Raw genomic sequence first — 14887 nt, forward strand, 5'->3', positions numbered from 1 at the left:
GACAGCTTGGATGGTGGGGAAAAGACCCATTAGGACTTGTTTGGAATTAAACTAAAATGGTAGGGTTTTTTTTGTAGAATAGGTTCAGAGCAGTGCTGGGTTAGGTGGTGGCTGTCACATTTGAAATGGTGTGGGCCTGCCTGTAGGGTGGGGCGCAACAAGCCCATGCTAAAATATGACCATTTGATATGGCTCAGGGTCCCCCTCACCCTCCACTCCACCAGCTTGACTTTTTTGAGGTCCCCTTTGTTTTTTATAATGTCTTGCAGGTTCAGCTCATTTATTGGAAGCGTTTTAGTTGTGTACAATTATGGAGCAAGAACCCCCATACTTCTGTAATGCCTGTGACATACTTCATGTAAGGTATGCCTGACAGCTCAAGAATATGTACATTTTTCCGTTAGCCCCACTTCTTTCTATATAAATCCATCCCCATATGCTCAACAGTTAAAAGGCATTAGACCTCCAAGACTGCATTATTTCCAATATAAGGACCACGCCCTAGCATCATCATATAATTGAAAGTAGGGCATAAGAGAAGAATGTTACTGTTTCTCATCCAAGGTTGAAACCAAATTTCTTATCATCTACTGGTCAATGTGTTGATAATCAATAGTTACTTACAAAAGAAAGGGAAAGAAGAGTGAAACAGGAGAAACAAAATTGTGCAAATTGGCTTCGAAGTGTAAGCATCTGCAAGGTCTCTAAGTTTCACTATAGATGTGAAAATGGGAACGAACCGACCCGTTTGAGTAAATATAAATGTAGGTAGCATTAAATTAAGAACAAATGAGCTAACTCAGTTACTATGTGGAGAGAATCTGTACAACATATTACCATTCCGACTCTCTATCTTTACCTGAGTTCACTTATCCTTATTTATTGAATAACTGGGCGGTGTCTGAAAGAAATCAAAGGACGATCTTGAAGCAAGAGATCTTCTAGAGGCAGCTGTTGGAGAGTCTGATAATAGAGGTTCGAAAACTGTATTTCTGTTATTGGGCTGGGATATTAACAGTGGAGAATCTTCTTTCTCATCAATGGGCCGAGGCTGGTGCTCAATGTTTTTGAGCGACAGGATCGGCCCACCTAAACGTTCAGCCTGCTGAAGAGCGTTGATTTTGCTTGGTCTGTATGTATATCTGAAGTATTTGATGCCTAAAAGTGGTCCCATTCCCACGCCTACTATTAGCTGTGAACATAATAACAAGCTTTTCAATCAGTACCCAAACAAATATCAATAAACAAGACAAAAGATAAAATTACTCTTTTAGTCCCACAACTTTTAAGTTTGTGTTAAGAACTCATACGCTTTAAAAGGATTTAATAGATCTTTAGAACTTTTGAGAGACTTTAAATTTTTGTGTTTCATAGATTTCTAACATACTTGGTCATTTTTTAAATATTTGAATTTTGATTTCGCATGAAGAAATATTGGGCAAGGGAGACTTACAAATATGGTTATCCAATAAGATGGCTGTCCGCATAAGCGGAACATTATTGTATACATCCCAGATGAAGGAATGGCGCAGAAGATCCAATTGATTACGTAGAAAGCAGCTAAATTCCCCCATATGGCAATAAGTTGCAACATTGTGAATGAACTGCAAGAATCAATCAAATCTCAGATGGTACGAGAAAAACGCGAGTCAAGGCATGAGATTTCGGCTCAATAATCTTCAAACTTTGTCAATGAAACTCGTAACAAAATGGAGTCGCAACGTTTAACCTATAGCAAAAAGATGAGAGCTTACTTGGTCTCCAAAGTCACTACAAAAGCCTGTAACCAAATGCACCCAGATAGTGCCACCATTGAAACCTCCACCATTTCACTCTTTTCATTAGCGTAGGCATGTATGCTAATTACAAACACGACAACAGCCTGCAAAATATCACCCCATAAGGGAGATGAGACCTTTTTCATTTTTAAAACAAACGTGATTTCTTGCTCAAGGAAACATTCTTTCGATGTTATCAGCATTGATATTTTTATCAATCGACATCGAAACTTCTCTTTAAATGGTAAGAAAAGCAGGATACTCCATCATCGGAGGATCAATTCCAAAACAGATCCAAATGGTCATCTTTGAACTGCAATTTGAATTACTTCACGAAAACAAATCAGTGTTCGCTGAAGAAACATACAAATATAGTCACTTACATGAAATAGAGATCGACCAAACCATCCAGCAAATGTGCTGGGATTTAAGAGCCTGTTTTAGACGACATGGATAAAGTCAATAAACCATCAAAATAAAAAAATAAAAAAACATGAAAGATTTGAGATCCGAACCTCCCAGCTTGGCAGTAAAATAAAATCTGAGGATGTTGCATCACAGTTTCTTCGCTGAGATCCTTGTCGAGAACGCTAACTAATACAGGGATACTGGTGTAGAAAACATTGTAAGCCATCAAGCTAACAGAATTAAAGAGACTGGTCCCAGAGACACCTGAGATGAAAGAGAAACTGAACATATCCGAAAGTCAGTGCTACTTGTACATGGGTGTCCAAAAAATAAAAAAAGCACGTCGATTTGTTATCTTCGAGTGACACTGAATTTAGAAACACTTACGAGATCTGGATAAAACATATCAACAAGGATTTATAGAAAGAATATTGTGACAAAAATGCTGTACGGTTGTATGAGTATCGTCCATGAACTAGAATCAATCTTTTCAGAAACCTGAACTCTGCAAACAAGAAGAAACCAATGGAACTTGGGTGTTCGCCAAAATAACAAATCACTCCGTTCACCAGAAATGAGGACTATCGAGGAAATTTTGCAATTAATAAGTATTACTTACTTCCAATACTATAATCAGCTGCCCTAGCTGCCTGCAGTCCTTCTCTTCCACTAATGCCAACTCCAATGTCAGCTTGCTGAATCATCCTCACATCATTCCCACCATCTCCAATCGCCAGTGTTCGATAATCACATGATTTTAAGAGTTCCACAAGCTGCATAATACCGATTATACGATGCTTAACAACCCACGGGACAAAAAAGAACGAGCAACCACCTAATAAATAAAAGAACTAGAAATTAGAGGACCACCTGAGCCTTCTGTGATGGAGTCACACGACAACATATTGCGGTTCTTGATACTATTGCTAATTCAGTGAAAGCCCTACGATGATTCTTCAGAGCAATTTCCAGAGCCAAGCCATCAACAACGAAAGCAACATCCTATTAAAAGAAGAAGCCCAGAGAAAAAATGAAAGGTCTTCTTACATTTCCAGGGGGTTTTCAAAAGGAGATGTATATCAAATGATTGAACAATGAGCATTACCTTGGGTTCTGAGGTTGTGGTCTTCATAGTTAGAACAACTCGCTCCAAACTTCTACAAACTTCGTCCTCCGTTTTTCCATCAATTAACAGTAACTGTCCTTTGGGCTCTATGACATAGTAAATGCAATTGAAAAAGAAGACTAGGAGGAATTGCAAGCAAAATGACGTAATGAAAAATAATGATCATAATACCGAGCTACAAGATAATTTTGTTACATCGATGTCTACCTGGTGAAATAAAGTTGCATAGAAGAGCTATCTGAATGGCAGTGTTCTGCTTGTCTCCGGTCAGCATCCAGAAATTTATTCCTGCTCTTCTTAATGTTTCAATTGTTTCAGGGACTCCATCCTGAAAGGTAAGATATGATAAAAAGAGTAAACATAGCAGTTCCTGATCTCAACAATAATATTCCCATAAGCGTTTTATTATCATCTTTCAATACCATTTTCACCTATAACAGTTTGAAATTAGCTATGCAACTACTAACATTTACCTGTAGCCTATCTTCTATAGCAGTAACTCCAAGAACTTCAAAATTGCGCTCGATTCTTAGGCAAACTTCAGCTAACCTCCACTACAAAAGAAGCAGCAGCCAAGCCACATAAAAATACAACATACAGAAAAAATGTGCATTCATATAATGCATAGACGAAGTGTACCAATTACCTCCCTATCAACCAATGTGTTATTAGCCTCCTTAAACATAAGAGCCCATTCTCGATACTCATCTTCCTCTAGTTCACGCCAAGTCAGACATAATGTGCGGAGACCCAGTTGTGCATACTGATCCACGGCTTCCATAAATGTTCTTGTTTGCTGGCCTGAAGTAAAATTATAAGTAATAATCACATCAACATACCTTGTGATAAAAGGCAAAAGAATTCTCCAATTTGACGTCATCAAATATAAAAAGGGTACCAATCTTGAAGCAGTGGCCAGATTTTTTTAAACAAAGGGAAACGGCGCAACAATTTCACATTTTTTCTGTTTTTTATTCAAAGGGCAACGGTACACCAATTTCTGTCAAGTATTCTAACGGAATAAAGTTCAAAATAGACAGATGGATAAAATTATTTACTTATTCAATCTTCAGAACGCAACTGAATTTTAGGGTTACCAGAATAAGCATGAGGAAGTATAGCCTCATCTGCTCCTTTAGACAGAAGGACAATCTTCCCATTCTGACAATCTTTAACGACCACAGACATTCTTTTTCGTTCAGATGTGAACTCAAGTGTATCTAGGAGCTCGTATCTATTTAGCATCCCATTAAACTGAATTTCTGCAACCACAATTAAACAAGGGCATTATTTTAGCGGTTCATCTATCTGAATAACTTTGCCTTAAGAAAGATGGCTCTCACCCAGAACATTAGCATTCTTATTGACAAATACCATATTCAAATAAGCAGCAGCATTCACGAGAGCCTCCTCATCCTGTGATTGTGCCTTGTACACGATATTTCCACATTTGCTGAAAATAACAGAAAGATGCTAGAAAATTATATTTCAAAACGGAAATACACACATGCAGGAATATATATTAACCTACTTGACCAAGAAATTATCGATGAATTTTTAAATCCAACCAGCTTCCAGTTAAAAAAGGTTTGAACATAAAATCACCTTTTTGTAGGCACCACTGTATTACATATTGCCATAATTGTGAGAAACCTTATAACATCTGGAGAGCTGCTTGCAATAGCATCGAGCAACTTTTCATCTGCATGCAACTGAAAGTGGTCAAATATGAACTACTATATAATGAAGGATGGCAAACGATATGTACCAATTACACTTAAATAGGAAGAATTTTAACTAATAAAGGGAAGTCTACCTTACCTATCAGAGAAATAATTACAGCTAAGCAAAGAAACAGTAATTGAAGTTGTCTAAAAAACTAGTAATTAAGGGAAAATTACAATAGGGCAAGACATAAATATATGATCTAAGTATGAATACTGTCATAATATTTCACCGGATTCCTGAAACCCCTGCTAGATTTAATACATAATTATGTAATTAACGCAGAACAAATAACTAAAGTCAACTTCGCAAATAAATTGAAGTATAAACAGTATCAAACTCGTGATCTTATATAATGAATAAGGAAAATGCTCCAGTCAAGTGAAACCAAAAGAGTTTGTCTGATGCCTTTGCTAAACCATTGTAGCAATTGCTTTTGGGGGGCTTGAACCACTTTTAGATTTTGATAGAAAGCAACCAGCGAAATATTTTTCCTTGGCTAGTTCAAGAATTATTTTGAAACAAATACATACAACTAAGAATTGACAGTTCAGGTTACTGACAATAATAATCTATCCCATCTTTAAAATCCTACATCCCTATCTGTGAAAAACAAATTGTATAAAGGTGACAGAAAACAATGCAATGAGAAGAATTCTTGACAACAATCAGAGAGCCAAACCTCTCAAGGCATCGCCATTTTCATTTCCATAAAAAATGCCACTGATACAACATCTCCTGAAGATCATCTTATTTTCAGTGATGGTACCAGTTTTATCGGTCAAAATGTATTCGACTTGTCCCAGGTCCTCGCTTATTGCTGTACTGCCACATGTAAAATACACCTCTAAGAAAATATGCAACATATACACGGAAGCCACAATAATTTTTTGTGGTTTAATTCCAACTTCCCTTACTTCGTAGCATGGGAAGGAATACCAGACTCATAGTCGATCATATCATAGTCCCAATCAATAAATTTTGCATATAAGCTCTTTACAAGATCCAGAGACACCTGACAAAAGCAAATGTTTTAGTCAATAGCATCACAGTCAACTTTTCCCAACTTCTATCTACCACTTCAAGAAGATAAAGATGAACCAAATAATTAAAGCAAATATGCAGTAATCAAATGCACAAGGCATCCAAATAAGCAGTAATCCACTTCTGAAGTCATCTAAACTAGTCACTTCAATAACCAATTTTTAACTTGATCCTACGATCATCATCCTAAGCAATTATTCAACAGAGAAATTGCAACTACTAAAACATCCAGCATTCATTTGTGCTAATTAACTGCAAGCACAGGGAGGGGAATACTTTCATTTACCTGACTAAACGTAGGCATGGAGAAGTATGATAACGAAAGTGGAGAAAGTTCAATAACATGCACCCTCAACATACCTTAATTGAAATGGGTATCATGATGGAACAAAGAAGCTCAAACCGAAGAGGGATAACCAGTAGCTCATACCATGGACCTTCCTCTGGATGTTGCACATACCATAGCTACATAGTACCAAAAGATCACCTTAGAATCAACAGGAATACAAAAGCATATGTAACTAATATGAGTCTTCACTCAGATGGGGAGAAAGAGAGACATTAAAAACTAAGTAGAAACAAACAACAGACAGCTTCATGCTAATTTCGAAAGTATAGAATCAAGATGCCAAACAAACAAGCTTTGGAAACAAAGAGATTATACTGAACCTTTCGGGCTTCAGAATCCTTCCACACATTACCAGCTATACCTAGAACAACCACCACCACAAGTTGAAAAACAAATATAGCACCAGTTAACATGTCGATCATTGCATCCATAGCCGTAAGTTTTGGTTCTGGGACACCCCTGCTCATTCCAAGCTTGGTTTCATTGCCTGAAAAGATCAAACATACAAAGTAAACTGCAAGAGAATTGAATAGAGCAGTTTTGGCTCAAACATTTAAGCCATTCTGCAAAATGTCATCCATTGCTACATCTTAAATCCACCCAAAAAAGAGAGGAGAAACACTAGCAAATAATTAAAATTTTCCAACAAGAATTTTAAAATTCAAAAAGGCTAAAGTAGCTTTTAAGCAAGTCTGATCGTTGTGTAAATTCTAGATCCTGGCTTTACAAACATATTTGTATCCAGAGAAGGCATCAACTGAAAAGGTTGCTCCTTGTTATCCTTCTCGACCCTTTTTCTTAACCATGAAGAACACAATAATTATTTGGTGAATAGTTTATATGAACTTGGAATCTCATGCAGATGCACTTGCCTGTGTAGACGGCTACTCCACAGACCCACTCTGTGTTCCGCAAGTAACATGATTGAAGAATTGTGTTTTTTATTGTCAAAGGGCACACATCATTGTCGATGAAAGGAGGAAATAACCGTATGTTTGCATCAAATCTTGTAATATCCTTATCTGGTATAGGACACTCTATAACTCCCTGCCAAATGAAGGTGAATAACAAATGTTGTCATTTTCAAGCTGAAGATTCCTACAAATGTGCCATCTGCTTCACCCAAATTAAAACCCTGTAATAAATCTCGAATGTTGATGATTGGACAGGAAAATCCAAACCTTGATCTTGTTTAATAGATCAAAATCTATTCCCATGCAAGCTGAGGGTATGACCCTTGTCTTCAAGTCAGTTTCTCCATCAAGGGCAGATGTCTGTAACATGTCAAATTTTTATCTATTTATTTAATAAGAAAGGCATGAACAAGAAAGAACGAGAAAGTATTTAATGGTGCTTGGATTCTAAATTACCGTATAGAAGTATATGAAAAGGTAAATGTGCGTTTAGTTAGTGATCTGAAATCAAAGATGTGAAAACAAGGGATTCAATGAAAAACAAAGTTGGTAGCAGATTTAGAAACTAAATTCCAATGTAAACAAAAGTTCCAAATGTGTTTGGTAACATAAGTATAAAAAAAATTAATTGTAGCAACTAACCAGTAGGTTGAATCTCAACTACTAATTTATGAACATATTTTATGCTATAATTTTGCAATATCATATAATTTATAATATATTATATTGTACATAATTTAATTTAACAAAAAATAAAATAAGTTTATAACAATGAAATACTATAATTATTAAAGTTTTAACTCTATTTTTTTATGTAATTATGCAACTTAAAATTGCAAATTCAAAATATGGATACACTAAAAACATAAAAATGTTCTTTTCAAAATTTTCATTTTTTGGATCACATAATCCAAAAATAGTTTTCAAAAACATATCTGCCAAATGGTTATTCATTGAATCCATTTGACTCAGTGAATCTGAAAATGAAAAACAAAATTCAATTAAGCAAATGCATGAACCTCCCTACCAACCTCTATATAGCAAATTCCTTGAGGATCAGAGGTACCAATCAAAACAAGATCAGAAGGCACTTCATCATTCTCCCGGAGCCATACTAAATTACCAACATGAATATCTTGTGCTTGAATCTACAAGTAAAAGCCATGAAGTTAAGAAAATTCAATAAAGTTACAAAGGAACAGAAGTTAGAAGAAACAGATCATATTTTACTTGACAATAAGGAAGTTACACTATCTCCACAACTATGATAGAATCCTAATTTCAAGCTCTGTTATATAACAATTTGCTATTTAACTCCATAAATGATCCAACTACTAGGGAACATGATGTAAAAATATATTTGCAAATCTTCAACGACAATAATTGTTGATTAATAAAAAAAAAAAACTACTAGAAGAAACGCAACAAATTAATAATTTGTTCTCTTTCAAATATGAAAAGGAAGTAATACTAGATCAAAATATTGAGAGAGATTCCTACAGTTTTTCTGGTACCCTGCTTCACAACCCAAACTTCTTTCTCATTAGCCTTTTTGTCTGATAAATATCTATTGTAATCATCCCATGCCTCTTTTGTTGCAGACACGGAAAAAATGAAAATAAGTGGACCCCACGTACTGGCAGGGTTAACTGGAGTTATAAGCGGCCACAACTGTAGGCATGCAATTAACAAAAAGTATTGGTTCATGAAGCGGCTGAAAACAAACAAAAATGACATTTGTTAGGAATGAGAAATGCATGTATAATTGAAAGCATCCACAAGCTAGGTATAATGGCACACAATTGTAAAAGAGAAAAACTCAAAGTAACTTCATATTAAATCAATAGTGAAACTCTAAAAGATTATGAAGACTTAGCAGGTTGTTCATACTAGAATGACGCAAAAAAGTATAGATTGTAACATATAGTTAGTTTTGACCACACGCCTTGGCAGTAGCTAATTAAAGACACAATAACAGAATTTTAAAGAATGGACAAATGAAAATAAAAGAGCAATAAAGTTAACTCCAAAAAGTAGTATAAAGAGGAAAGGTAGGGCCAATCAGAAAGAAAATGAAATATCCATGGTTTTTCTTAACCATTTGCATAAGATATTCTTGAGATCATGCATCATATGTTATGTGAAACATAATTCAACGAGAACAACAGAAATTCTGGTAAGATCTAATAAGAACTACTACAAAGAAAAGTTACCTGAACTGTTCCCATAAATTTTTAGGGAGAAAGTTCAATAATGTATATTTCCGGTTCGAGATGCGGTTATCGCAAAAAAGATCATTTGATGGTTCATCGTCGTTGATGTAAACATAACGCTTCATCATTTATCTTTAAGAACACGATCAAATGCAATTTTTGTTTCAAGTCCAGTGCTGTCCTTATCTATGTCGATAAGCTCTGCTGCAGTAATTTATGAATTTGTTATGCTGCGATGGAGAGAGTAAATATTTAATTTCATATATTTTTGTCATTCATAAAAGTGCAGCATAGAACGATCAAACAGAAAATTAAGCAAATATGAAACGAATAACCAAGCATTTCCATTGCATACGCACAACACCACATGTATAACATAAATGTTGGACAATTCAAAATCTCTCTCTCATACACACATATACACGCACAAAAAGTTTATATACGCAAGAGTTTGAATGTAAATTTAAAAAGAAAAAGGAGAAATATAGAGAAAAGAAAGAAAAAACTGACGCGAAGCCAAATCGAACTTGCTAACAGTTATCGATACCAACAAAGTTCATGGATGAACTAACTTGTTGTTCAACAGGAACTGAGCGCCAATGAGTTTAACTAATTCTCTGATAAAAACTACGTACCAATATTTTTTGAATGAAATGAAAATAGCTTTTAGTTAAGCTTAATAAAAGTTGCCTCTATCAAAAGGCAAGTTCAGCTCTCTAAAACGTTAACGTTGTAGTTTTTCTTGGAGCAGATATTAATCAATGGCATTACAATTTCCTAACAGAGACTGATTAAGAAACTGCTGAATACTCATTAGAGACCTCGAGTATGGCTCGACCAAAGCAACACAAAAATGTCATTACCTATTATCTAACAACAGAGCTTTCTGAAAATCAAACGATACGAATTCAAGAGTAGAATCCTTAATTAGAGAGGTATTACACTGTAAACAATAAACGAATCGAAAAGCGCAGACGCACTGATAATACAAAGAACTCGTCAACCGAAAGAAACAGAAGAGATTCGATCCAAATTTGAGAAAAAATCGAAGGAAACAGAAACAAATCGTCTCGGTTACAGATTCATAAGAATAAACAACATCACTCGTACCTCAATCGCCATGTATTGGAAATCACTTGATTCTAACGCATCCAGTTCTTCTAGTCGCCGCGTTCATTTCTCTCTCACACACTCTTAAGATTGAAGAACTTCCATGAGAGCTCAAAATAAACAATGAAATGCACATCTTCTGTATTGTACATGAGAAAACGGTGCTAGCGAATTGCGCACCGTCCGATTTTCTTTTCGCGCCGTATCAGAGCAAAACAACGGCCGAGATGACTCTTTGTCCTCTCTTTTTAAATCTCGCTTCCAGTTTCGAATGATTCCACGAATATCTTAATGTTTTAATCTAAAACAGTTACCGGTAATTGATCTAAATGCTCTTTTAAATTAATTTATTTTGTGAAATTCTAAATTTATATTTATTTCGTCGCTAAATAACTAAATCACTCCAAGTTGGTATTTATAATATAAGAAAAATGGGCCGTGCCAAAGCCCAAATAATTTATATTGGGCCTTTCGTGTCGGGGAATGGCCCATGTTAATTAATTATTTATTTGCAATTTAGTAATATGTTCAAATAATAACCTAAAAAAAAAAATTAAAATACTAATAAAATTGGATGTCTTATCTTAATAACACTATTGATACGATCTATTTTATAATCATGACAAATGATTTGATCTAAAACTGTAATAGGGATATATGCGAGTTTGTATATGATTAAATTAAAAAATATTTAGTATTTTCTTTATAAATTTGTTATATTAAAAAATTAATATTTAATAAACTAATCATTATGTAATTCAATCTTAATTAATTATAAACTCTTGATTTAATTATTTATTAATAAAATAATTTATTATTTTATATTGTGCATATCATTAACCTCTAATTTGTTAATGGAATAAAAGTCTCAAAATAAGTATATTTTAAATCTCAATTAAACCATAAACTATTAAGCTAAAAAAATGTATTCATCTCTTAAATTTTAATTTATTTAAAAAATATTAAATTAGAAATGAAATGCTTCCATAAAATTTAAAAAGATAAAAATTCGTTGGAAGGAGGAAAGAGGTGAGCCGGGGACAAGGAATGACATGTTGGGGACACGTGTCAGGCGTTGGAATATGTGTAATAAATTAATTAATATGGTGGGTCCAATGACAATAATCCAAGGGAATAGTTTTATACGTCCGCCTTGGCGGCGGAGTTTTTCGGCTGCCCATTACATTACAAAGATAACGCTAAAGTAAAGTAAAGTAAAGTAAAGGTCATGAACCGATCCAAATCTCAAATTCGATACGACGCCGTTCTCTTTCCACACGGCTTCTCTACAACGTTCCGTACGCAGCCGGGCTCCCCCCCCTTGTAATCGTGTAGTACCTGTCACGACTTTGGACTTGTGGCATCCCTTCAACCTTCCACTTGGACCTTTACGCCTGGCCCATGCTCCTCTCACCACTCGCCAACCTTTATTCTTCTTCTTATTATTCTTTTTTAATTAAATAAATTATAAAATGTTTACTTATAATAATAATAATTAAATTAAAAAGATTAGTTAAATTTAATGCTAATTAAAGTGTTATAAAATTGGCGTGCCTTACAACTTTTTGATGTGTGGCATCTCTCAATTTTCCACGTGGATATCTAGGCATGTCCGATGCGCGTGACCCACTTGTGAATATTTTCCCCTACCGAAAAAGGAAAATAAGTTATTTATTTATTGTTATTATTATTATTTGCGTATTTACCTGAGTTTAATTTAATTTTAATTTTATTCACTAAAAGAATATAATAAGAGGTAGCATCAGTACATGTCTGTGTGCTATGATCCATTATATATTATTCTGATTCGATTTACAGTGTTATGTTTCCCAGCGAATAAAAGCTACTCCTCCTTCATTGAATTTGAGTGAATTTGAAAAGGCTGCTTCCCAAAAATTCCCCCTATATTATTTCTATTGAATGAAATTAATTTATTTTAGAGAAGGGATCAATATTTGAGAAGCATTAAAAATTATTAGCAAACAAACAAAAATATTTATTTAATTATTTGACTTTTAAAATTAAAAATTTAGAGACATAACAATATCAGTTTTCTTTTTGAACTTATAAAACATTAAAAAAAATAATAATAATAAAAAATAACAGTCGTCCACAGGTAAATAACTGGGTGCTTTTATTTTAGGGAGGGACAAAAATGTAATTTTGCAGAAAATAAAATAAAAAGGGAATTTCGGTTTGGAGTTGATGATGATAATGATGCCAATAAAGTCCATATTTTCATCATGCATGCATCCCGATGCGTTACGTGTTTCCAAGAAAAGAAAAATAAATAAATAAATAAATAAAAGAGAACGAAATCATCTCCACAGATTCCGCCGACGCAGATATTACCGGTCCCACCACCTGAAACCGCCACCTCACGGCACTGTTTCAAAAATCAACAGGCGGTTGCCGTCTCAATCCTCCGTTGGGCCCCACCACTGTCGCTTACAATTTCTCATCACTTACTTGGAAACCACAGACTTCTGAAAAAATTTAGAAACAAAAAAAAAAAAGAAAATTAATTAATTTATTGGGTCGGCAGGAATTCAGAAAGTACACGTGCCGTCCACCACGATTGTGACATTTAACACCGCCAACACGGAATTCTTTAACCGGATACCTTTATTCATTTAAATAAATAAATAAATAAATAAATAAATGCACTTCCCTTGTCGGCGCCGGGCGGCTCCTGCTACCCACGAACGCACACGTGTCGGTCACTTAGCCGATGAAAAAGCCAGGAACTTTTTTCTTAAATATATGATTTAAAGAAATTATGATTAAAATGCGAAATTTTCATGGAATTAAGAATGAAATGATGAAATAGTAGAAATTGAAGGATTAAATTAGTATTAATTTTATGGATAATGAACAATTAAATTCAGAGTATATGAATAAGGCAAGGTTTCATTAGCCCCAGCTTTGATATTGAAGGTTACAGTGTTCTTACAGCACCTACGAGATCCAGTTTGATAATTGTTCTCAAGCTGCCACAAAAAAAAAAAAAAAAAAAAAAAAAAAAAAAAAAGACCCTAATACGTTTTCTTTACAACACGTCAATTTCCCTCATCCTTCAAAAAACAATTAATTTTAAGAAACTAAATTAGTGGAGAAATCAAGCGTCCACCGGAGGGGCGAGATTGAGATCGAGATTCAGAATTTCCTTCACCGGCCGGCAGTCAACAACCGACGATGAGTCCGAATCGCTGTGGGACCCGCCGGAGAACCTAGCAGTCAAATCCACCGTCGCCGGATCGAAACGTATGGGATAGCCATGAGCCACAAACTCCGGTCTACCAAAAGCGTCCATCAACAAAACAGGACGAACGCCGCCGCCGCTGGCGGCGGCGGCGGCGGCGGAGACATTGCAACCGACCTGATGCAAAAACTGAGGCTGAAGGAAGGGAGAAGTTCGTCCAACACCGATAGTCGCGCCGTAGTTCCGGGCGATTTCCGGCGAGGGGGTTTTTTCTTGGCTGGAGGAGGAAGAGGACTCGACAGTACTACTAGGGCTAGGGCTTTGATTAATCTTCTGAGGAGAAACGTCGATCAGCTCCTCCTCCAGAGGGAAATTGGTTTTCGCTTTAGCGCCGCGGAACTGACGGGCGGCGGTGTCGTACGCACGCGCCGCTTCCTCGGCCGTGTCGAAGGTACCGAGCCAGACGCGGCTCTTCTTGCCGGGATCTCGGATCTCGGCAGCGTATCGGCCCCAAGGCCTCTTTCGAACGCCTCGGAAATGGAGTTCTTTAGCATAGGTGTTGTTGCAGAGCGAAGGGAGGCTCTTGGCGGCGGATTTTTCCTTGGCAACCATGGCGGCCGTTGTACTTCGTTCTTCAAGTCGGCGAGAGATGGAAGTACCTGTAAGTTGTTTGGATTACACTGATTTGAGGATAAAATTAGGTGCGGTGGAGCGGCCTTTTATAGTAGCGCGAACCCATGGAGGCCCCGGGGATCGATCCGTTATTTATTTATTTATTATTATTATTATTTTAAATGATAAAAATTCAAAATAAAAGCCTAAAATTTTAAAATCTAGAGACAGTAACAAATGAGAAATTTTCAATTTATTTTGAAGAACACGAACTAAAACAAAAATATTAAAGATTTTCAAATAAAAAATTAAAAAAAAAAAAATAAATTAACAAAAGTAAATTTAAAGTAAAAAGATAAAAGGGGGGTAATAAAGTAAAAGAGGAAAGGTGGTGGGTCAAGGGGAG

General features: G+C 35.5%; 2 protein-coding genes across 7 annotated transcripts; both read right to left on the bottom strand.

Annotated features, from left to right (window-relative positions):
- Window positions 1–551: 551 nt before the first annotated feature.
- LOC111811638 (phospholipid-transporting ATPase 2) lies at window positions 552–10871 on the bottom strand. Of its 6 annotated transcripts, none has more exons than XM_023698586.2 (25): window positions 10668–10870; window positions 9558–9758; window positions 8845–9058; window positions 8376–8492; window positions 7612–7704; window positions 7303–7477; window positions 6751–6917; window positions 6442–6546; window positions 5955–6052; window positions 5720–5862; window positions 4918–5014; window positions 4656–4765; window positions 4410–4574; window positions 3959–4113; window positions 3786–3866; window positions 3520–3640; window positions 3292–3398; window positions 3057–3188; window positions 2806–2959; window positions 2574–2691; window positions 2294–2467; window positions 2162–2213; window positions 1755–1882; window positions 1454–1604; window positions 552–1192 (listed from the first exon to the last, which is right to left on the bottom strand). In XM_023698586.2, the coding sequence occupies exons 2-25, from the start codon at window positions 9683–9685 to the stop codon at window positions 866–868; spliced, it is 3312 nt and encodes a 1103-aa protein (XP_023554354.2). In that variant the 5' UTR covers window positions 9686–9758; window positions 10668–10870; the 3' UTR covers window positions 552–865. The 6 variants fall into 6 exon arrangements, with proteins under 6 accessions (XP_023554354.2, XP_023554353.2, XP_023554352.2 ...); XM_023698585.2 differs by having other exon boundaries at window positions 9558–9761; XM_023698584.2 differs by having other exon boundaries at window positions 9558–9787; window positions 10668–10869.
- Window positions 10872–13557: 2686 nt separating this feature from the next.
- LOC111811802 (ethylene-responsive transcription factor 9) lies at window positions 13558–14570 on the bottom strand. The gene has a single exon (XM_023698837.2). The coding sequence runs from the start codon at window positions 14479–14481 to the stop codon at window positions 13786–13788; it is 696 nt and encodes a 231-aa protein (XP_023554605.2). The 5' UTR covers window positions 14482–14570; the 3' UTR covers window positions 13558–13785.
- Between the last annotated feature and the right edge of the window lie 317 nt (window positions 14571–14887).

This window comes from Cucurbita pepo, chromosome 15, assembly GCF_057944985.1.
Source record: "Cucurbita pepo subsp. pepo isolate OVF chromosome 15, ASM5794498v1, whole genome shotgun sequence".
Classification (NCBI taxonomy): domain Eukaryota; kingdom Viridiplantae; phylum Streptophyta; class Magnoliopsida; order Cucurbitales; family Cucurbitaceae; genus Cucurbita; species Cucurbita pepo.

Excerpts from the sequence above, each read along its gene's own strand:
- LOC111811638 (XM_023698586.2), bottom strand. The coding sequence starts at position 9,685 with ATGATGAAGCGTTATGTTTACATCAACGACGATGAACCATCAAATGAT. Across the intron at positions 6,547-6,750 it reads AGGATTCTGAAGCCCGAAAG|CTATGGTATGTGCAACATCC; the intron begins GTTCAGTATAAT and ends GGTACTATGTAG. Across the intron at positions 1,605-1,754 it reads GTAGTGACTTTGGAGACCAA|TTCATTCACAATGTTGCAAC; the intron begins GTAAGCTCTCAT and ends TGATTCTTGCAG.
- LOC111811802 (XM_023698837.2), bottom strand. The coding sequence starts at position 14,481 with ATGGTTGCCAAGGAAAAATCCGCCGCCAAGAGCCTCCCTTCGCTCTGC.